The sequence below is a fragment of the Marmota monax genome, unplaced genomic scaffold (genome assembly GCF_021218885.2).
Source record: "Marmota monax isolate L192 unplaced genomic scaffold, Marmota_monax_Labrador192_F-V1.1 WCK01_AAM20220418_F8-fsc00008, whole genome shotgun sequence".
Lineage (NCBI taxonomy): Eukaryota > Metazoa > Chordata > Mammalia > Rodentia > Sciuridae > Marmota > Marmota monax.
This window is the reverse complement of record NW_026694432.1, coordinates 15,184,580-15,207,379: the sequence shown is the minus strand read 5'-3', so window position 1 is coordinate 15,207,379 and position 22,800 is coordinate 15,184,580. Positions and strand designations below refer to the sequence as shown.

General features: G+C 47.0%; 1 protein-coding gene across 5 annotated transcripts in view; it reads right to left on the bottom strand.

Moving 5' to 3' along the window:
- Positions 1–22,800, bottom strand: part of Csmd2 (CUB and Sushi multiple domains 2) — a 548,321-nt gene that overhangs the window by 137,449 nt on the left and 388,072 nt on the right. For all 5 annotated transcript variants that reach the window (XM_046468882.1, XM_046468883.1, XM_046468884.1 and 2 more), the window contains 3 exons: positions 19,156–19,312; positions 17,765–17,956; positions 13,218–13,344 (listed from right to left, as the gene is read on the bottom strand). In XM_046468882.1, coding sequence (XP_046324838.1) covers positions 13,218–13,344; positions 17,765–17,956; positions 19,156–19,312 — 476 coding nt within the window. The remainder of the gene's footprint in view (positions 1–13,217; positions 13,345–17,764; positions 17,957–19,155; positions 19,313–22,800) is intronic.

The following is a 22,800-nucleotide window of genomic DNA, read 5'->3' as shown; positions in this document are numbered from 1 at the left end:
TGATCAATAGAAGCAATTCCAGGCCCAAACAGACATTTGGGTCTGTCTGAGCACCTCCCCAGCCGGTGAGCCCTGGGCCTTCTTTTGGGTTTTGAAATATTGCGAATGGTCTGGGGACCCTGCCTGTGCTGTGTCCCCAAGTGGGAAGCACTGAAGGGGAGAGAAGAGGTGACAAGGTACCCCTTCCTATTGATGACTTGCGTGTGTGTGTGTGTGTGTGTATCATCAACACAAAACAGGTCATTTCCCTGGGAAGATGGATGACGTATATTGTGCGTCAGGTTTCGCATTGAGCCACTGGGGTGTGCAAACTGGAGGCTGCTGCGCTTCTTTAAGGGGACACGGAACACACAGTAATCTATGTCCTAGGTGCTGCAGAGTGGGATACCACAGGGTGCTGTCAAAACAACTGGAGGAAAGAGAGAGCTAGACAATGGGGGGACCACCTCTGCGCCAGCTGCTCTGTGTGTATTGCCTCATGTCCTCGTGAAAAGCCTGCAATTTAGAGTCTGTTTGTGCCATCTTTCCAAGGAGGCTATGAAGTTCTGAGGGCTTAACACAGGCCACCTGCCAGCCATCAGACAGCAATAAGGAGCCAGAACCACTGTCACAACCATGTCCACCAGGTCTGAAGGCTTTGCCTTTACAACATCTTCTTCTAATTTCAGGGAGGCAAGGAAAGCTTGGAGGAGAGGGTGTCTTTGAAGCAGTTTTGAAGGAAGAAAGCAGCACTCAAAGAAATTGAGAGAGAGGAAGATGGCAAGAGAGAGTGCGGCTCATACCCGACATAAAAAGAGCAGTCCAGCTGGCCTGCTGGACACAGCTGCCTCCCGCACCCCCGCTCAACCAGGGCACAGTGACTTCTGTACCATGCCTCTGATCCATCACTCTTCTTTCCCTACAGAGTAGAGGAAGATGGCACCTAGGAAGTCCCTCATGGTGGCCTCTGTTGCCTTCTCCTGCCCCTCGATCTTCTCTGCTTCCTGGTTTTCTTGCTTTGGGGACTTCCTGTCCGTAAGGCTCTTACTGCCCCCCACCCCCAACCTATCCCATAGCACAGGTAGTGAGGTTGAGGGGTGCTTCTTCAGAAAGATACACTCAAGTCCCAATCTCATGTACCTGTGAATTTGACCTTATTTGGAAAGAGGATCATAGATGTCATTAAGCTAAGACCATGAGGTCAACCGGGTTAGGGTGGGCCTACACCTAGGGATTTATATCATCTGTGTAAGAGAAAAGAGCCACCTACTGACGTCCCTGTCTTGATGCCTCCCTTCACTGTTGGGCCTGTGTCTCACTCATCGCCTTGTCTCTGATAACAAACCTTGAGCCTGGCCACACCAACCACTTGGTGAATATGGTCTGATTGAATTGGCAAACGAATGAATGGCTCACAGCTGTCAGAGATTCCACAGTTCAGCCTAACTCAACCCACTGTCCTTGCCAACTGGGTGCCACTTGGCCAGAGACAGTGGCATGAACAACCCCTCCATCCTAAGGAAAGTGCTTTCTGAGTCTCTGGAGGGTCTGGCATCTCTCTGCGCTCCCATGTCCAGTTCCTTGGGTCTTACAAGGGTATCTCTGGTGCTGGATAGAGGTAGGCTCTATCCAGCCCACAGACCTGGGCCAGTGCTCACTGCTGAGAGGAAACTCAGGAGAAACTGGGGGTTAGGCAACGGTGGTCTTACTCCTTAAATGTGGCCTGGAGGTTCCCCAGGCCCATTCAGTAGGTACTGATTTTGCACAATCAACAAATGGCAGTGACCAGGTGCAGATAGCTTAGCAGCCACTGCAGATGCAGTCAGGAATACGGCAGATTTCCTTATGACAATTCCAGAGTCCCATGTCCTACCACAGTCCCCTAAGAGCAGGTCCCTGCTGAAAATGCTCCCTCTGGCTCTTATGCCTTGCTTCCTCCTACCTGCCGCCACTGAGATTCCACCATGCCTTGATGGTGAGGCTGGTGAGGTTCAACATCAGAGAGAGGTGCTGTATAGGAGCCCAAATCTGAGAAGCTAGGAGTCCTGGGTTCTCACTGCTGGAGCGTGCCCCTCTCAAGTGCTGTGCCCAGGCAAAGCTCGCTCCCACATTGAGCTCCTAGGTTCTTTCAGTCTGAAGGAAACGTGAACACATAGGGCCTTTTGGATTTGCATTTTAGTATCTCATTTGTATCTATTGCACATTGGAAAGCCATTCAAAAATGAGAAAGAAAAAAAAAAACCACCTATGGCATCTCAACATGTGGACTTCATTTGCCTTTTGACTGGAGCCCCAGAATATGGAAGTGCTTGGGGTGCTCCCAGGCAACTGTCACCACTGGTGTGAATCCAACAGACCCTGCACAGATCCGTGTCAGCGGATCTTTATGTTAGGGGAAAATGGCCTGTGAATGAACAGCTGCTGCAGGAGGGAGGGGGTCAGAAATCACTCCTGCCCCCAAATGAGAATGCAGTTTAAATTATCCTCAGTGACACTGGAGATGACAATAAGAAAATAATATTTGTTCAAGAAAATGTCCCCCTCTGAGCCACACAAGTGCAAACCAACAATTAAACCATGATCATAATAACAGACAATAATAATTAAGGCTTCGTGCTATCCAAAGAGCAAGCACTGAGAAGACAACCCGAAGCCCAAAGCCCGTGTCTAGAGCGGTGTCAGTGGTGCTTTTCTCCCAGGACCAGCTGGTACTCAAAAGAAAGCGATTCCTGGGTTATTTTTGAAAGTCAAAAAATAAAACTAGGCTTCAGATCACTGAAAAAAGTGTGTAACCGTTGAGAGTGGTGACTTAGGCTGTGGCCTTGTGCTTTCCTCTACTGTGCTGGGTGACCTTGAATCTGACTGTCCTCTCTTCATGGTCATCCTGTGGTTGGGGCCTCTGAGGTTGCCTCTCATTAGAGCTTGCCATTATGTGTCAGGAATTTGATGACAGGGAGGTGCCTCTGTCCTTGGAAGAAATGCACCCCCCCCCAAAAAAGACCCCCCCCCCCCGGCTGTGGAGTCAAAGACCTGATTGGGCAACTTTGCAGAGCCTTAGTTTCCCCTTTGTAAAAGGACAGTATCATTATTTAGGAGGGTTCCATAAATGGAATTATGGGTACAGCATTTGATTAACATGAGTAACATTCACAAATGGTAAAACCACCTGAAACTAATTCCACTTTTGTTCTATTTATTTACTATTTTACTAGACTGGAGGGATGTGCTCAAGTCTGACTATGATGGTCAATCTCTGATAGATTGTGCTTTATGCTTTTTCCTTATGTTATTGGGGTGGACTCTGAATTTTATTCCATGAAAGAATTCCCTCTGCCCCTTTTAATGCTTCTTGGTTTTACCTTGAATTTTATCTTTTTTTATAAAAAAAGAAAATCAATATTGTTAATGCCTGCCTTTTATTTGTGTTCACATTCTATTCCTTTGACACAGCCTTGCATTTTTAATATTTGTCAGATTTTTTTAACACCTATCTATGCCTTGAAATATGGATGTTTAACCTGTAGCAAAAGAGGCTTCCCACCTGTGTGCCAGCATTCTGGGTCCCTTCTCTGGGATGCCCCCCACATCATCTGTTCTGGATCTGAGTCTTGAACTCTTGTCCCCTCTCACTTTGGTTCTTTGATGATCCTTAATCCAGGCCCCAGACTGGAGCCTGTCTCTGCTCACAGCCCTGTATCTGTGGACCCTCCCGATCCCCATCCATCCTGAGCTTCTCTAACCTTGGCCTGCTCCAGAGGCTGCTTCTGCCCCTTCATTCCCTTCTACCTCACTCAGCGGGGTGGCCAGACAGAGGCAGATTTATACTTAGCAGAACTGACATGTGTGCTCTTGGTGGAAGCGACAATGCCATGAGTTCAACTCCTGAGTCCTCTTCCTCGTAGGTGTGACCTCCCTTACAATAAGGGACAGCTATGAAATACATTTTGGTCACTGGGATGTGGGAGGAAGGCCTGTGTTACTGTCTGAATGTTTGTGTCCTCCCCAAATTCCTATGTTGAAATCTTAACTCTCAAGGCGACGGTGTCAGCAGGCAGGGCCTTTAGGAAGTGATTACAACATGAGGGTGGAGCCCTCATAAATAGGATTAGTGCCCTTATAAAGAGCCTTCAGGAAGCTTATTGGCCCTTACACCATGGGAGGACACAGCAAGAAGGTCCCACCTATGAGGAATGACACCAGATCTGCCTGTGCCTTGTTCTTGGACTTCCTGACCTCCAGAACTGTAAGGAGAAATGGTTGTTATATGTTCTTCATTTATTCTCTCTGGGTTGTGTTGTCACTCTATCTTCCATGCATGGCTACTTTTTTATCATGACTTCTGCACCTTTACTTTCTCTCTGCAGTCTTAGATCCTCTGGCTTATCATCTATTTCAATGCTTTGGTTTTTTATAGGGCACAAGCTGCTATTGTGGATTTGAGTTGTTATTGGACATTTACTCTCTTGGGATTCCTCACATGTCACCATCACCGCCCTTCTACCTCTGGGGCTCTCTCCCCAATTTCACCATCCATCTCTACCCATCTTCTCTATTCCTATTCCTATTGTTTTTGGTAGCAGGGATTGAATCCAGTGGTGCTTAATTACTGAGTCACATCCCCAGCGCTTTTTCTATTTTTTTGTTTGTTTTGAGACAGAGTCTCTCTAAGTTGTTGAGGCTGGCTTTGAACTCACAATCCTCCTGCCTCAGTCTTCCAAGCCACTGGGACTACAGGTGTGCCCAGCCACTGTGCCCAGTCCCATTCCTTATATTTGAATGAGACTATTACATAGATAGCCCTCGGAATTTTCTTCTGGCCACTGTAGTAAAATCTCTGCAGAAAGAAACAGTTTTCCTATTTCTTTAGGGAAATGGTTCTTTTTCTTTGGATGGCATGTTTTGTACGGCACCCTTTAAGTTTGTTTCACTGATTATTTTTTTAACCTGTCTTTTGAAAGGGAGAGAGCTACCCTGGTCCAGTGTGTTACTCCACAGGACACGTCCATTTCTTTGGCTGAACTGCTCGTTCTCCTACTACGAGGTGTTGAAATTCATTTCTGGGATCGTAAACTGGCAGTTAAATGGTTGTATTGTGGTCAGTCCAATTACCCAGGGCAGCCCGGCAGGATTATCGTTCTTGGATAATTTGAGGTAGTTTGTGTCTCTTTTTCTAGAGGTGATCCGTGAAAAAAGAAATCGCCAGAGAGTACCAGCACTCTCAAAGCCACATTTATACCTACCAGGCTATCCACATCCTCTCCTGCAAAACACCTTCCCAGCTCCTGTTGGCTGTTTCCTGATTTGTTGAAACCTTAACTCTTGACAAAGGACCGGCCCAGCCGAATGTGCTCATCTGTGGGGCTCCTTCGGGAGGTCAGCTCTCGCAGTGCAAGAACACAGCCCCTCTCTGTTTAAACTTTAACTCACTGTGGCTGCTCAAAAAGAAACCTTCTGGAAGCTGCTGAACCTGTGGCCAGGACTTCTTGCCAGAGCTATGAATGCAAGCTTCACTTCCGGTGCCTTCTGGCCTCCTCTGGGCCAGCTGCCTACTTGCTGGCTGGAGGGAGGCAATGACAACCCAGCGGGGAATTGCTGTCCCTTGAAGGATCGGAAATTGCAGCAGGGGATTCTGGGCTGCAGGCATGGCCAACTGTTTTGAAGACAAGCTCCTTTGCACAGGGATCTGGTTCATCCAAACTATGCCCCTCCTCTCGGCAATCCTGCTGCTGGGGGCCAATATCTCAGAATGAAGCTTGCCCTCTGCGTTAATCATTAGGAAGTCAAAAATCCACAAATAAGGATATTAGTGGAATGTGAGTTTTATGGCATTAGGAGTAGAAATCAGAGCACCCCAGAGCAAGAAATTCTCCACCCTCCACAGGTCCAGATCTCTGCAGAGAGGATGCACCTACAAAGGACCATCTCTTCTGTATTCCTAAGTATTCCTCCCTACAGTCAGCCATCCCAGATCTTTGTCCCTATTGAATTTGTGTGCAAGAAACAGAACGTGGTTCTTCTGAGTGTGATCAGGATCCTTAGAAGGTTGTGCTAGGCCTGTCTCTGATTTCCCAGCCAATTTATCCTCTGCAGTGCCACTATGCATTGTCCTGAAGCAGAGGCATCACTGTGTCACCCCAGACCAGAAGAGTTCCAGATGCTGCGGAATGCATCTGCACCTTCTCCTCTCCACGTGCCTGGAACCCCTTCCCTCTACTCCGCATGGTTCTTTAAAGCACAGCTAAAATAGCACCTCCTCTCTGTACCTCCCCACCCCCAAACTGCCACCTAGAATTATGAAACGTCTTCCCAGATGCTCTTCTATTGTGTTTGGTATGTAATTCTACTCTAGCATTTATCACATTATGTTAAGAATCTGCAGGTTGGCTCATCTGTACTTTATTTCCAAACCTCTCATCTGTCTCCACTATTGAGACCGTAAAAGCAAAGCAAAATTGATTTCTCTCACTTTTCCTCAGCCAGGTGTGGCAAGCTTTGACAAATTAGATAAACAAGATGTTTCCAAGGATGGTGGTTTTATCCAAGTAAATATGCAAACCCTCAAAAGCAGAAAGCTCAGTGCCCTTTCCTCTTCCATTATCTTTTATTATTTTATTTTTTCCTTCTTCTTTTAGATGGGAACACAGACATAATGTCTGGAGCTGTGGCAGCTATCTGGGTAACCATGAGGACAAGAGCCTCAGGATGGGGGAACAAGAGGAAAGGTCACAGTTCCCTGAGCAGCTGTGTGAGGTTCCCATTTGGACTGTTTTGATCACCGTTTTTCAGACAGGAGGACTAAGGCACAGATGTGGCTGCGTGGCTAAGGAGATGCAGGCAGGCTGGCAGGGAGTCCAGCTCTCAGCTGGGACTTGAGGCTGCACGAACAACAGACTCTTGTTCCAGGAGAAAAAGGTTTTCTATTGCTTTTCCTAAATGATAAAATTTCTCTCAGTAATACTGAGACCTTCAAGAGAAAGACAATTTCTCACTTATTTTTAATCACCTCATTCTGTGCTGAATAATTACTCCAAATTTTCACCTAGAACTGAACATGTGACTGTATTAGAGACGTTCTCATGGCTCCTTGTAACACCGGGAAGTCTATTCAGTCTATTCTCATGTTGGCGCTCAGGGTGCCGCTGAGACCCCTCTTCACCTGGGCAGCCTTCTCTGCCCCCGAGCGGCTCCAGCAAGCCAAGCAGGTGATCTGCTGTGTTTCCTCTATGTTCAGGCCTTCTCTTCTGCCTCCAGGAGGGTCGTCTTGTACCTCCAGGCCGGACGGCCCTCTCTCTTCAGTTACTGAACTTCTGTGTGGCTTTCAGGTACTGCACTGTCTCGGGGGTCCCTGCTTGCTCCGCGCTGGGATGGGAACCCCTGGGAGAGAGTGCCTCACCTCATCTTATCTTTGTGGGTCCTGCCGCACAGCATGGCACAGTCCCTAGCACAGAAGAGGCATTGGACGCCTGCTACAAACCAGACTAGGCCAGGAGGGCAGCCTGGAAAGAGTAAGGTCAGGGACGCAGAGCAGGTTCAAGACTCAGGTAGTTGTTTCTGGGCCTTGATGACCTCATCCATACAATGGGGGCACAGCTACTGTAAGAACCTGGTGCGCTGTAGATAGCTGAGAAAGGCTGGTGGAGGAGAAGATCCAGAGCCGAAGGCTTTCTTCTCCAATTTTCACCTGAGCGGATTCATGGATATAGAAAGGAAAACTCCAACCTCGCCTTCACTGTTGATGGAGAAGAGCCCCAGGCCCACAGGACGAGCCTTCTGTGTGCTAGGAGTTGATGCCCGGGTGCAGAGGCATGCAGGGGCACTGCTCAGCTCTCTTGCCTCGAGCCGCCAGGCCTGAACGGAGTTAGTAGGTCCACTGGTCCCGTTCCTGGCACTCAGGCAGGAGCACCTGCCAACACCTAAAGATGCCCCATGGGCTGAAGGGAAGGTCTGACCGTCCCCCAGCTCTTACCCAACACACCCAGGAAGGGACAACATTCCAGCCTGGGCCACGCCCAGGAAAGCCTGCAGCCACCCACTGTTCCTCTTGGGTACTCCTGGAAGGCACATCCTTGCCCACCTTGTTCGGGAGAACCCGGCCACGGATTCCTCAGGTCACTCCCAGGGCTTGGTCTGGGTGGGGACAGAGTGGCGAGAGCCTCCTGGAAGCCTTCTCATGTCAGTAGCCCTGGGAACAGTCTCAGGGGCTGGCCTGTTGCTGTCCCAAGGCCATCCCACATGTCCTCGACTGGCACACCTGCTCCTGCTCCACAACACAGCAGCCACCACCTGTCACCTGTGTCTTCTGAGCACACGGGATGCCCATGGGTGTGTAAAATGAACAACTAGCTACCCGGCTTCCGGTGCTGGCTGCTCTTTTAAGGGGCTCACTTAATCGCCATAGCGACCCAGCGGTTTGCACTGTTTTGATCACTAATTTTCAGACAGGAGGACTAAGGCACAGATGTGGCTGCGTGGCTAAGGAGATGCAGGCAGGCTGGCAGGGAGTCCAGCTCTCAGCTGGGACTTGAGGCTGCACGAACAAAACTCACGGGACATAAAGAACCCAGCTGAATAATCAAACAAGTGACATTGTAAAACCAAACATAGACAGTATCCTTGGGGAGAAGCAAGACGATGATTTTGATAAAAACAAAAGAAGATTGTCAAGACAGTTGTGAACAAAATGAAATAAAAACAAAAGCAAGGTTTCCAGAATGAAAGGCGGAGTACGTGCCAGGATGGTCACCTTCTAGAACCGAATTAGCAAAACACCAGACCACCTGGTGCGGTGGCCCACACCTGTAATCCCAGCAGCTCAGGAGGCTGAGGCAGGAGGATCTTGAGTTCAAAGCCAGCCTCAGCAAAAGCGAGGCACTAAGCAACTCAGTGAGACCCGGTCTCTAAATAAAATACAAAAAAGGGCTGGAGATGTGGCTCAGTAGGCGAGTGCCCCTGAGATCAATCCCCAGTACCGAAACAAAAAGCAAGCAAACAAACAAAAATAAAACCAGACCACCACCAGCAGAATAAAGACAGGATAGAGAACTTTCAATCACTAGGCGGAAAACAAAGCCAATTAAATTAGATCAGCATCCAACAAAGAGAGTCAAAACTAAAAGTCGTAAAGAGGCAGAATCCATTTCATTTGAAAGCAATCATAATAACATTTGATGCGAGAGAAATAGAGAACTGTGTTCTCCTCTTATGCTCTTAAGCAGCCACAGAAGATAAACACAACAGAAAGTTTCAGAACGTAAAAAAAGCCTCGATGCAGTAAAAGTTAAAAAAAATTTAAAGAGACCATTTAACCACCATCCTACAGCAGTTATAATCACCATAACCACTTAGTAACTTAAAAAAAAATCCTGAGATATTCTTGGGTTTAAAGGAAACCTACACTGAAATGATGAAATATTTAGAAATGAGCCCAAATGAACACTCTATATGAATAAGACAAGCTACCCCAAAGAAGGATGTGACTGGGTGGATCCATTAAACAGCCTTTTGTCCATCAGATTGGTGAAGACACAAGGGATGGACAACATTCAGCCGGGCTGTGTGGGAAGCCTGGTCCCATAGACCTTTGGTGAACTTGTAAGTTGCTGTAACTTGGAAATTTGAGGTCATGCACCAAAATTGGCGTTCTAAGAATATACCGTAAGGAAATGATTGGACAGCTCTTCAGAGAGTCATGATAAGGATGTTTGTTGGAGTTAAAGTCTTGAAAATATTCACTTTGTCAATACAGGAGTAGTTAAATAAATGATGGCCATAATAGAATTCTCTATAGCCATCAGACAGGATGAGGCAGATCTATACATATTGACATAATAAGATGGTGCGGTAGGATTAAGTGGCAAAACAAACAGCAAGTCTCTGAGTCATGTGTTGGGATGATCTTGTTTTAGGAACCATGCCTACTGAATTAGCTTTATGTATTTGTTGGTGTGCAAAATGTCTAAAAGAATAAAGCAGAACATCCAGATATCAACGGTTACCTCACGTGGGTGTGTGGGAGAGCAGGATGACAGGATAAGATCGTGGGGACTGTGGATGCATACTTCATCACCTTTCTTACTCTTACTTTTTGAAGTCTTAAAAATGCATGCCTATTTTTTTTATATAGAAAATTCTATAAATATATTCCCAGTTTAAAAAACTGACTAAATAAGGACTCAAACACAAAAAGTGTCTTTTCATGTCTGTGGGATTATTAGTTCCCTTAACTTTGCTGCTGTTCCTGAAGGGAGGTGAGGGTGTGGGGGGAGGGGAGGGGAGGAAGAAGAGAGTGAAGGACAGACAGAGGAGAGGAGGGAGGAGGGAGGCGAGGAGAGGGGGAGGAAAGGGAAGGGAGGGAAGGGAGGAGAGCAGATGAGGGGAGACAAGGAGGGAGGAAGAAGGAGAAAGAGGAGAGAGAGGGAGGTGCCAAGGAGAGGGAGTGAGTACCCATAAGAGTGCTGATGGGCTCCTGTGCCTGCTGTGCCCCCTGGAGGAAGGCAGGTGTGTCTGGCACCTCCATCTCCACTCTGGGTGCTCAGTGCAGACCCCTGCCTTACTTAGCTCCCTTGGGTTGGCTGTGGCTCCCAGGAGCCTTCCCGAGTGGGGATGTCCTGTTCACATCCTGTTTCCCACCTCGGGTCCCCATGCACACTCAGCAAACCCCAGGCTTCCCTCTGGAGACAGTATGTCCTGGTTGGCTTTGACCCCAGCCTCCGGCCCATCCCCCACCCACTGGTCATTCCCATTAGCAAAGATGTCCTCCCCTGTGCCCAGACTTCCCTTGATTTATTTCTGTGCTTTCCCTGTTGTCCATGGCCCCCAGATCTGCTCTGCTCTCCTCCAACCCTGCTCCTAAGCCTTGATTCCTGGAGGAAAGCCATGGGGCCCGTTAGGAAGGCCAACGTGGTTTTGTCCTGGAGATCATCTTTATCTTTGGACAAATACATGATGCCTACACTGTACTTTTGAGTGATTCAACCAAAAAGAGGGAGGAAAGGATTGGAAGAAGAAAAAAAGACAGAAGGCACAAAATAGGAGCCTGGCTGAACCTTGGTGGCAGGTGGACAGGTGCTTGGAACACTGTTCCCCCAGATATTCTGCATATATTACCTATTGTCTATTACACACTAAAACATGGGGGAAGTGAAGAAACCCCCATCTCCATATTTACTAAGAAGAGTGAGCTCAGCTGGTGTGGCTGCTTAAATGTCCCCTGGATGTGCCTCTTCCTCCCCCTCTCTGCTGCCACTGCCTCACATCACCACACCTGGAGATGGCCTCCTCATGAGGCTCCCAGGTTCAGGCCACCCAGAAGCTGCCAGAAGCCATCCAGGCCCATGGCCCTCCAAGCTCTGGCTGCACCTGCTCCACCAGCTCCATCTCCTCTGTGGCTATGGCCACCCACCAAGTACAGGTGACCGTCTAGTCACGGGAACCATTTCTAGCTCCTCCAGGCTTCCTCTGCAGAGATGGCCCTTCCCCTCCCACTAGCCTTCCTCCTGGGCTACCTGGAAACCTCCTGGCCATCCTTCAAGACTCTAGTGTCACCAGAATATTGCTGAAGACATGTGGTGGGGAACAGGGTTGAGGTCATGGTGGCCCCAAAGCCAGGATGAGATGTGGAGGTTTTACTCGTGGAGTGAGCCAAGCTTCATGGGGTGCCATGGAGGCTTCTAGTCAGAGGCTGAATGGATCATTTGTGCTTCTGGAAGCGCATCCCAGCTGTTCAGGATGACAGTGTCTATTGAATTCATCCTCCTAGTGGTACGAAGTCCCTAGGAGTACTACTGGCCTCATTTGAGGGTGCAGCTCAAAAACTTGCACACAGAAAACACTTAATACATTCTTTAACTTTAATTAAATTGAGTCTCAGGACGTGTGTCCCCCAGTGAATCTACGTCTACCTCTCTTGCAACAAGGTAATCCTTGAGACAGTTTTTATTGAAACTCTCAAGAACAGGGTTCTTCTTCTGGCTACTCTTCTCCTTTTCTTGGTTCACCATTTTTCCAAATCCTCAGGACTTCATTCCTAAATGGCTGGAACAGGCTCCTGATCGTTGCTTTCTCATGGGCTCTCTGCACTGCCAAGGACCCTGGTGAGCCAATCCTTCTCAAGAGCCCACCACGACTCCCTTATTTACTGGCACTGAAGACCCTCCCTAGCCAAGCCATACTCTTGTCCTTATTTATATGCATCCTCTGCTCCAGCCAGACTGGTGACCCCACAATTCCCTTGTTCAACTCTCCTGTCACACCTTTCATGCATGCTGCCACCCCAACCTGCTCTATACCTTCTAACTCACTGGGCTCAAGAACCAGACTCGCCCACAGTGGGATATGGAGAAAAGATTCATAAAGATCTGGGTTCCTATCCCAAGCTGTCTGCCTCCTTGTGCAATTTAGACATGCATTCTTTTGGAATCTCAGGTTTCTCATGTATAAAATGGGAATCATAATAATGTCTATGTCATGTCAGGGCATATTGTTATTATCCACAGGGCTACGGTGAGGGGTGGAGAAGACGGGTCCTGAGGTGAGAAGTGCTGATGCTCCTCTCCTTCCCAGTTCCTTGGAATTCCAATAAAGAATTCCTATTAGTCAGGTGCTAACGTGGGAAGGAAGCTATACTTGGAGGGAGAAGGTACAAAGGACCAGGCACCACTGGGCTTCTGTTATTTACTCCCTGCCCCCAAACCCCGCAATACAAGCATTCTTGTCCTCATTTTACAGATGAGGAAACACTGAGAAATGGAAGCAGCCTGCCCGGGATCATACACTTCTGAGCTGACCTTCACTGACTATCAGAGGAACAGGCACAGGTGCCAGGATCAAGCCTTCACTGTGTTCCAAATGCTGGCTGAGTGCATTCCAGGCAGTGTATCATTCAAGTGCTCTGTCCCATGCTTTGCAGAAGACAGTGAGACACCCAGAGGTAAAGGGACTTGACTTCTTCAAAGTCCTGCAGGCAGTAAGTGGAAAGGCTGGGATCCGAGCCTGGGGCTATACAGCTCCAAGCCCATTCCTCCACTGCTGTACCTGTTTTCTGCACTTAGACTGCAGCCCTGGGAGGCTGACACCAGCCTGTCCAGGTTTTCCATGGGAAAGAGTCCAAGCCAAGGGTTATGGCAACCATCGTTGATCCCAAGGGCCTCCAGGAGAGGCAGGAGGGACCAGGCATGAGCTGGGGCAGCCTGGTGACCCACAAAGGACAGCAAGGGTTACTCTGGAAGTCCAACACTTACCCGATGGTGCAGCCGGCATCTGCTTCCACGGTCCAGATGCAGTTGAGGTTGTGTTCGTAGGGAGCTGGATACCCCGGCGATAGCACCTGCCCTGACACCTCTCCTTTCACCGTCCCTCCACACTCAGCTGAAAGAAATCCCCAAAGCGTGAGTTCCGCAGAGTGACCCAAGCTGTCAGCAGTCAGTCAGTCAGCAGTTCCTTGGATGCCCATGGGCCCCAAGTCACTCTCATCCACTCCAGGAGGTTGAGGCCAGCACACAGACAGGTCCCGCGATGAGAACTGTATGCAGAACCTGAGACAAATTCTCAATACTTAAAAGACACAAAACCCAATTAAAAAATTGGCAAGGGAGTGGAATGAATAGACATTTCTCTGAAGGGGATAGGTGAATGGCCAATATCCATGTGCAATGATGCCATTAGGGGAATGCAAATCAAAACCATGATGAGATCCCATTTCACAGCTCCTGGGATGGATATAACAAAAGACAGACTACAAGAGTGGGCGAGGGTGGGGAGAACCCTCTTATCAAGGACAGAATGGGACAATGATGCAGACGCTTTGGAAACCAATTTGGTGGTTCTTCGAGATGTTAAACAAAGTTACCAAACACGATCCAGCACTTCTGTGCTCAGGTACGCACCCCAGAGAAATGAAAATACACACTCACACAAACACTTGGACATGAATGTTGATAGCCTCATCATTCATGGCAGCTAATAAGTAAAAACAACCCAAATGTCCATAAAGTGAAGAAAATATATATAAAAGTTGATAAATCTATACAGTGGAATATTAGCCACAAGAAAGAATAAAATTGGGAGACGTGCTACAATGTTGATGAATTTTGAAAGCATACACTAAGTGAAAGGAGCCAGACCCATAGGTAAAACATTGTGTGATTCCACTTATAGGAAATATCCAGAACAAGTAAATCTATAGAGATAGAAGGTATATTAATGGTTGTGAAGGACCCAGGGAATTAGTGGGAAGTGCCTGCTAATGGATATAGGGTTTCTTTATAATGGGGAAAATGTTCCAGAATTAACGTATTGATGTAAACACTTGATGCTTACTTCCATAAGGAAGAACTGCAACATGCAAGCATGTGAGTGAATTATCACTTTACACATTAGGGAACTTTGCAGCCCTGTGAAGATATTAAATTGTGCACTCGAAGTGGGTGAATAAGCCTACTAAGAAACAGGTCCATGGGTGTGGAACTGCCTGGCTACTCTGTGACCAAACTCTTCAGAGTCCCCTAGAGAGAAAACACAAGCACTTGCACTTGCTCACTGGCAAGGGAGCATGTGCCAGCTGCCAGGAGAACAGAGGCCACCAAGACATGGTCCTCCAGCTCTGAGGGTCACAGAGGGCTGAAGCTAGAGACAGGGAGTCTTGCAGAGAGATGTGTATTCCCAGTGAGAAGTGTCACCTAAATTGCAAGCTGTGGCTCCCCTACTCCTCCTTCCTTTCCCATGTCTGATCTGCTTCCAGTATCCAGTCTCCGAACTTCTGTGACTCTTTTCACTTTTGACTCTACTTAGCTCCTCTTTCTCGAGTCCTAGCTTAGGCCTTTGCCATCTCTCGGCTGGCACAGTAGCCCACCCTCAGCAGTGCCAGCTAAGGGATCTTTACGAAATGCAAATGTGCACTCATGCTTTCAATCTTCCTTCCCAGAATTTAGTCTAAACCCTCCACAGGGCTCCCTTTACCCCACCCCCAGCCCACGAACCCCTTGATCCCGCTGAGTGTTACAGGCTCCATTTGCCCAGGCAGCTGGGCCTCCTCATTCTGCTACTTGGACTGACAGCCTGACAAACACCCTCCCTTGAAACCTTTTGCAATACCCCTCCCTTCCTCCGGTAGTGCTGACACTGTCTTCCTTTGCATCTCCATTACAATGTGAATGGATTTTTGTCAGAAGAGGTATAACTTGTTATTAAAGTAATGTCAATCTCCTGCACCAGACTATAAGCTCCTTGGCTGCAGGGACCTTGTCTTACTCATGTTTGTACATCAAGTGCCGACTATGGTGTTTGGCACAGTATAGAAGCTTAATAAATGTTTATTGAATGAACTGGTGGATGATCGAACAAAGGAAAGAAGCTATTGCTTCCCAGGAAAATTATGCTATGTGTTTGAGTTGAACGTGCATGAGTGAAAACAAGAGAGGAAGAGATTCATGGCAGTGCTATCTGGGAAAGGAAATAATTGATAAAGTGAGATGCTAGAAGCCATAGGAGAAGATGGGATCAAAGTCCCAGATGGGATAGTGACCTTCACTTGTTGCTATGAAAGACCCACCAAGCATCTCCTGGACCCCAAGGACCACCTACCCGTGAGTGTGCTCAGGAGACCACGCCCTTTGCTCAAGCTTCACTTGAGGGCCCTCCTCCCATGGTGCCTTGGGGTGGGAGCCAGAGTGAAAGGGGACAAGGCAGGGCATCCAGGAGAGGACTACAATTGTGGGGAGGAAGCCTGCTGGCCCCACCAATGGAGGAAGGGGCTGGAATAGTGGCAGGATATCATCTCTGTCCCTGGCCAGAGCTTCCTTCCATATTCCCAGGAAGTACCTCCTGCTTCCCAGTAAGTGAATGTTCAGAATGCAGAAGCCCTGGGGGCTCTTCCATAGGAGCACAACTGCTTCTTCTTCCCCCACAGGATCATGTTATCTGAGGACTGGCAGGTGGGCAGGAGGGGGCCGAGCAGGCCAGCCTGCCTCAGATTCACCAATGAGATGTAAGATTCTATTCTTCCTAACTTCTGCTCCTTTCTGTCCTAGAGCCCTGGCTGCATGTTGGGCTGCTGAGTCTACTCATCGATGAAGCTGGTCGTTGCCTCTGATAGAGCATGCTGGAGTCTAACACATGCGACATATTTGAAAATATGCCCGCATAATCCCCAATACACAGCCTCACCCTGCTAAAAGCGAGGGGCCTGATGGACCTCCGTGGGGAAGGCCTCTACAGCTCACAGTATAAATATTCTTTCCAGCCTTGAGTGGCTCCTCTAAGTCTAGTCCAGTGGGCATATTTGATGGTCAAGGGAATCTTACAGTAAATCTTTTCTGCAAAGCAAATACATTTCTTATAAGGTGAGTCATCATTCCTCCCTGAGAGTCGGCTTGCTGGGCTCTCCTTCCTGAGGCCTCACACTGCTGTACAGTCATGTGTCCCCTGGCTGGCCTGGGAGCTCTCTTCTCTGCATTCCTAGGGCCTAGCATAGGGCTTGGCATGTGAATAAAAGAAAGAAATGAAAAGAGAGGTGAAGGGAAAAGAGAAGGGACATGTCTATAGACCAGGCCCACGGTGAGGACAAAGGAAGAGGAAGTCCCTGGGGGCTCCTTACAGGTGAGGGCCCTGGTCCTACTTTCAGACTTAAAATTCTGTCCCTTGATTCTCTGCTGTGTATCCGCATTGCAGATCCTGTTGAAATGTAACCTTCTCGGGGGGAAAAGGACCAACTGTGGCCACTGACACTTACTGCAGTGTTGTCTGTAGGTCCTGTGCTCAGGCTAGAAAGTCCCCCATCCCCGCTCGCCTCTCCTGTGGGTGAATTCTCACCCACCCTTCCTTCCAACTCTGAGCTGCAAACTCCTCCTCTGCCCCAACACTTTGCACACAGCCCTTTTTATAGTGAAGACCTTGTATATAACCATCTGCTTTTGTTTCCTGAGGGCAGGAAACAGACTTCATTCTTTCTCTGCCTCCATGTACCCAGGCCTACACCTGCCCAGTTGTGGGGCTTGGGGGCACTTACATACTTGCCCACCAGATGTTTTATTCTTATGAGATCAGCCAGAGCTGCACTGATGCATTGGCTTGATGCGTGGTGAAGGGAGCAGAGGGCAGGACCCGCCACTGGGGAAGCAAGACCAGACAGTGTGGTGGGAATCCTGATTAGCAGGGAGGGGAAAAGCCCGGACAAACGGAGAGTCTGATTTTGCCTATTTTGTACTTCATTCCAGGTGACTGTGGCTTGTCCTAGGACACTTGCGCACCGCCTCCAGAGACCCTTTGCTGATGTTCAGGAAGAACAGGGGCTCAAGAAGATGCAAGCTTAAATCATGTTCTTAAGAGTGAAGATTGGCGAGGGTTCATTATCTTACCCTTTCTTTCAACATTCTCCCAGAAAACGGAGCGTGCGCCTTATTTTGCTTACATTGAAACTGAGACCCATAGTAAGTGGGAGACTTGTTGGAGTGTCGGTATGGTAGGAAGCCCCGGAAACCAGGCAAAATCTCACCTCCCCCTTTTTAATGGATTCGTCTACCACTCTCCCATCACCCTGAGGGCAGGATTTGGCTCTGGTTCCACTTGCTAAATGTGTGATAATGACTGGCCAGTGCCTGACTGTGTGGCTGCACACGTGTGATGAGGTGTGAACATGAGGAAATGCGGAAGAGACAAGCCACAAGGCCTATTAGCAGGAGGATCCAGTCCAGGTAGATAGCCCCCAGCCCTGGGCATCCTTAATGAGACCAAGGCTGGAGTTCAGGTGAGGGGAGACCAGGGGGGCCCCTGAACAGCACGAGCATCCTACCGACACAGGTGGGCAGCGGCCGGTCCCAGGTCCTGCGTTCTCCACTCAGACACTGCAGCTCCTGGCTGCCCCGCAGGCTGTAGCCAGGGTCACAACTGAAGGACACAGAGCTGCCTGCAAAGTGACCTCCATCATGAACCTTGTAGCCAAACTGGGGCGTTCCGGGGTCTTCGCATTTGATGAGCTCAAAACCTGGAGATGAGACGAAAGGCAGAGTGAGCGGGACCTGTGGGGGCAGAAACCCAACTTCTGCTCCTCCTTCAATCCCAGGTTCTCAGGAAGACGTCCGGCCACCGCTACCCACTTGGGATCCCTCAGCATTTCCAGGGAACATTCTCTCCCCTGTGCTTACATGTAAATGAGTCCAGCTTTTTAATAGTTTTCAGGCCTAGGCGCTGGATTTTCTATTTCTTTTGTTGACCCCACAGCATTTTGCTAGAGACTTGTTCCTTCCAATTTGCTCTCTGAGACATTGTGATGGGACAGGATAATACGGAAAAGTCACTTTAAATGTACATTCAAGAGCCTCATTATGCCCTGTTTAAACATATTCTGTTGGAAAAGGAAGAAACTGACTTATACAGAGCTCCTGCTATGGGGCTTGGCATCTGCTGCCTCTCAGTTGTTAATTCACAGGAGTCTTAGGTAGGTTTAATCATCTGCGTTTTACAACCCAGAGCATTGACTTAGGAAGGTTAAATAAATTGTTCCAAACTCATGTGACTTTCAGGTAATGGAAATGGAATTCAAATTTGAGTCTATTTAATCCTCATGCACTGAGCCATCTCTGAAATAGGCAAAGATCCCTTCGCCAGGTGGCCTGACATCCAGACAAGGGGATCCTGAATAGACATTGTTTACTTTTTAAACCCCTAATATATTTATTGAGACACAATTCACATGTCATAATTCATCCATCTAAAGTGTAGAGTTCAGTGTCTTCTTTTATCTAACCACAGAGCTGTGCGACTGGTATCACTGTTGGTTCTAGAACACTTTTATCACCTCAAAAAGCAGCCTAGATGAGTTTTTCTCTCAGCACTCTCAGCAAATTTGCCTTCTGTCTCTATAGATTTGCTTGCTTTGGGCAGTTTGTAAAAATGAAGTCATATACTATGTGGTCTTTGTAACTGTCTTCTTGGACTGTGTAATTTTTCCAAGCCCCACTTATGTTGAAGCATGTATCACTACTTCATTTGTTTTTATGGCCACATAATATTCCATTGTACAGACATATCTCATTTTATTTATCCATCCCTCAATTGATGGAGACCTACTGGACTCTGAAATAGTCTATAAGAGCATGTCTACCAGATAAACAGGAGCTCAAACAAATGAGTACAATGAGAAAGCCCAACTTCATTGTCCATTCAGATGCGGGAAAGACTTACTGGAAAACTGTAGCTCAAAGCCCTGACTGGTGTTTTCTGCATCGGTGATGAAATCCAGCCACAGACTGCTAGACGTGCTATTCAAAGTCACTCCCAACATCTCAGAGCGGCTGAACACCCCCAGCAAACGGGCAGAGTTGTTGTTGCCATCGTAGACCTGGGCAGGAGACATCCCAATCTGGTAACACCAGCATGGCCTTATATTGACCACATGTCACACCCCATGGCCCACCTTCCCAGGTGTCAGCACTGACAACCACTGCTAGATGGGTAGTTAATTGTCATTAGCAAGGAAGGTGGCAGCACGAAGCTGGCGGCTGACCAATCAATTGTCCTGTTTCCTCTCGGTGTCAGTGCTGTGCCCAGCCCATCTCCATTGTGAATCTAATCTTTGAAAACTGGTTGCCGTTCCAACCTTTCCAGGGAAACCTGCTCCTGGTCCCTCAACCCTCATATGGCACCAGCTTCCTCTTCAGCAGCCTGGGGAGGCCAGGTTGGGACTGCCTGACTCCCCAGCCATCTGTTTCTGCAGACAGGCGGGCTGAAAGCATTCGACATCTCTACATTGCTAAACAGCCACTCCCGTCCTTCCAGGAGAGGAGAGGACCTGACTCCCATCTCACCATAGGGTGACCTGTCTTAACCATCTGCTGGACAGGATCCCTGGAACACAGGTAGGATGGAGTAAAAATGACCAGCAGGGTATGGTGACTTTCCCTTCTCCAAGCTCAGTCTCTGCCCCTTCCCCTTGTAATGAGGGCTCCAGCTAGGGCCTGCTGGGCTTGCCAAGGGTGGAATGGCACAGGCATCTGGCCTCCCTGATTCCCATCTGTCCCCTGAACTTCTGAGCACCAGCAAAGACAACAATCATCAGAATAATGAACTGGCTCCCCAGGTTTCGAGGTTGCTGCTCCTTCCTAGATAATTGTACAAATAACAACAGAAGTTGTGATTGAGTGAAAGAACCCCTGGTGCTTTAGTAAATATCAAAGATGGGATCTATGGGTGGGTGATGAATATTTGTGCATGGTGCACAATGTGGAGCCAGCTGCCAGCAAATTGGAACAATATTTCCATCCTCCTATTTATGAAGCAGCACTTTGTAAAGGAAGCCATCCTTCGAGCTCACAGTGCTATAGATTACAGAGATTCATTTAGGCTGCTGGGAGCCTTAAGTCTGTTTCCAGATCTGATGTGTTGGTGGTTACATTATTGAAATACTGAGAGGATCCTGGAGTCCAACCAACACAGAGATGGCACCAATTCAGAAGTTTAGCCCATGACTGTATCCAAATTATTATAAAAATATTTTTACCCATTGAGGCATACATTTGAATTCATGGATCAAGGCGTTAATTCTCATCAGTTGCTAACATCACCATAAGGCAGAAAACTAAACATCAAGAGCTTCTTAATGGAAAACAGATCACCATCTAGGGAATCACCTTGCCAAAGAGTCAAACCTGATCAGATCAAGCCACTAGATCCAATTCCCATCCTATAGGACATACCGAGGAAGGAGGAATACTAAAAATGATACTATGCGCTGGAAGTCAGCAAAATCCAGAGTGTGAAAAATTCCACTGAACAAACAGCCAGATTTTTTTTTTAACAAATAAATTACAAGCATAAAAAGAAAAGAGATGGAGGGAGAAATCTACAGGTTAACAAACACACGAGATAACTAATCTACTATTGTCCAATGGACCTTAGAGACTGATTTGAATAAACTGTAAATTTAAAAAAACACTATGACATTTATGAGCTCATTGGAAATTTGAGCATTCACTGGATGGATGATGGTATGAAGAAATTATTGTTAATTAATAAAAAGTATAATGAGTACAGGATATTTTCTTTAATTTTAAAGCATAATTCATTCTCATTTGCTAGGCACAAAAATGTTTTTGTAGAATTACAATAAAATGTGCATTGCAGAACAACTTCTAAAACAGAAAAGCACAGAGAAAAGAAAAACAACTCTCAGTACTTGTTGGATTTTGGTATAATCCTTCCAAGCTTTGTCCTTACTTTCCTTACCTAGATTTATTAATATTTTTTATTTTATAAAAAGAAGCTCAAACTATCAATACAGTAGACAACCCTAAACTCTTTCACTTAACATAGCGTGTGTACTTTTCAAGTCATTAAGTATTTTTTCACAGTGGCAATTAAATAGCTGCAGGGATTTCCATCATAACATTAACCCAATCCACAACGTAATTACTTGCACAACAGTGTACAGAATATGCGTCCTGGCACTCAGAAAATATATGGTAAATAAATAAACCAATGTTTCCTCTAGTATTGTGGGGGATGGTAATCATGGATTAAACTCAGGGCTATTTAACCTCTGAACTACATCCCCAGCCATTTTTTAAAATATATTTTATTTTGAGATGAGGTCTTGCTAATTTGTTTAGTGCCTTGCTAAGTTGCCGAGGCTGGCTTTGAACTAAAGATCCTCCTTCCTCAGCCTCCTAAGCCACTGGGATTATAGGCATGCACCATAGTACCTGGCTTCTAGCATTTTTATTCTTCAATCCACCTAGAATTTATTTTGGCCTATCATATAAGATTCTACCTTTATTCCCTAGTTGGTTAGTCATTTCACAAAAGCCTGTTTGTAAATGTTCCTTCTAATACCAATTTTAAATTCATATATCTTTTAAATTCAGATGTAATTCATATATAGTTACGTAAATGTGGTTTGTTCGTGAACCTTCTATTCCACAGCATTTGGCTATTTGTCTATTCCTGTGCATGACCCATGTTTTTAGTTTGTGTAGGTTGATAGCATATTTAAATATATAGTAAGAAAGTCTTCATTTCCACCTAAAAAATTCTCCCATATTTACTCTTCTAGATAAACTCAAGAATTTCCCCAAATTAAAAAAAATAAAGCAAATATGCAAAAAAGAAAACTTGTGTCATTCCAAGTTACATTAAAATGTATGGATTGATTTGAGAAAAAATGCACCTGTGGGATATTAACTCTTCTGATCCATATTCATGGTGTCTGACTCCATTTAATCAAGTTGTCATTTATGTCTCTCAGTGAATTTCTCTACTTATTCCTGGGTATTTTTATATTTTCGATTGCTTTAGGGAATTGGGCCTTTGCACACATTTATTTCCTCACAGGCTCTTGCTGGATGATCCAGTTCATCAGTTACAGGGAGAGGGGAACATCTCTCTCAGAAATCCAGGAGAATCTACACATGTCCGGGACATCTAGTAAGACAGGTTAGCAAGGCAGCTGGTTTCCAAATGAACATGCTAAGTGATGATGTGTTATGGTTTGGATGTGAGGTGTCCCCCAAAATCTCACATGTGAGACAATGCAAGAAGGTTCAGAGGAGAAACGATTGGGTTGTGAGAGTCTTAATCCAATCAATGTTTTAATCCCCTGATAGGGATTAAGGGAGTGGTAACTGACTTGGTAGGGTGTGGCTGGAGGAGGTGGGAGTTGGGGTGTGGCTTTGGGTATATATTTGTATCTGGCAAGTGGAGTCTCTTTCTGCTTCCTGATCTCATGTGAGCTGCTTCCCTCTGCCACACACTCCACCGTGATGTTTAGCCTCACCTAGAGCCCCAAGGAATGGAGTGGGCCTCCTATGGACTAAGAGGTCTAAAACCGTGAGC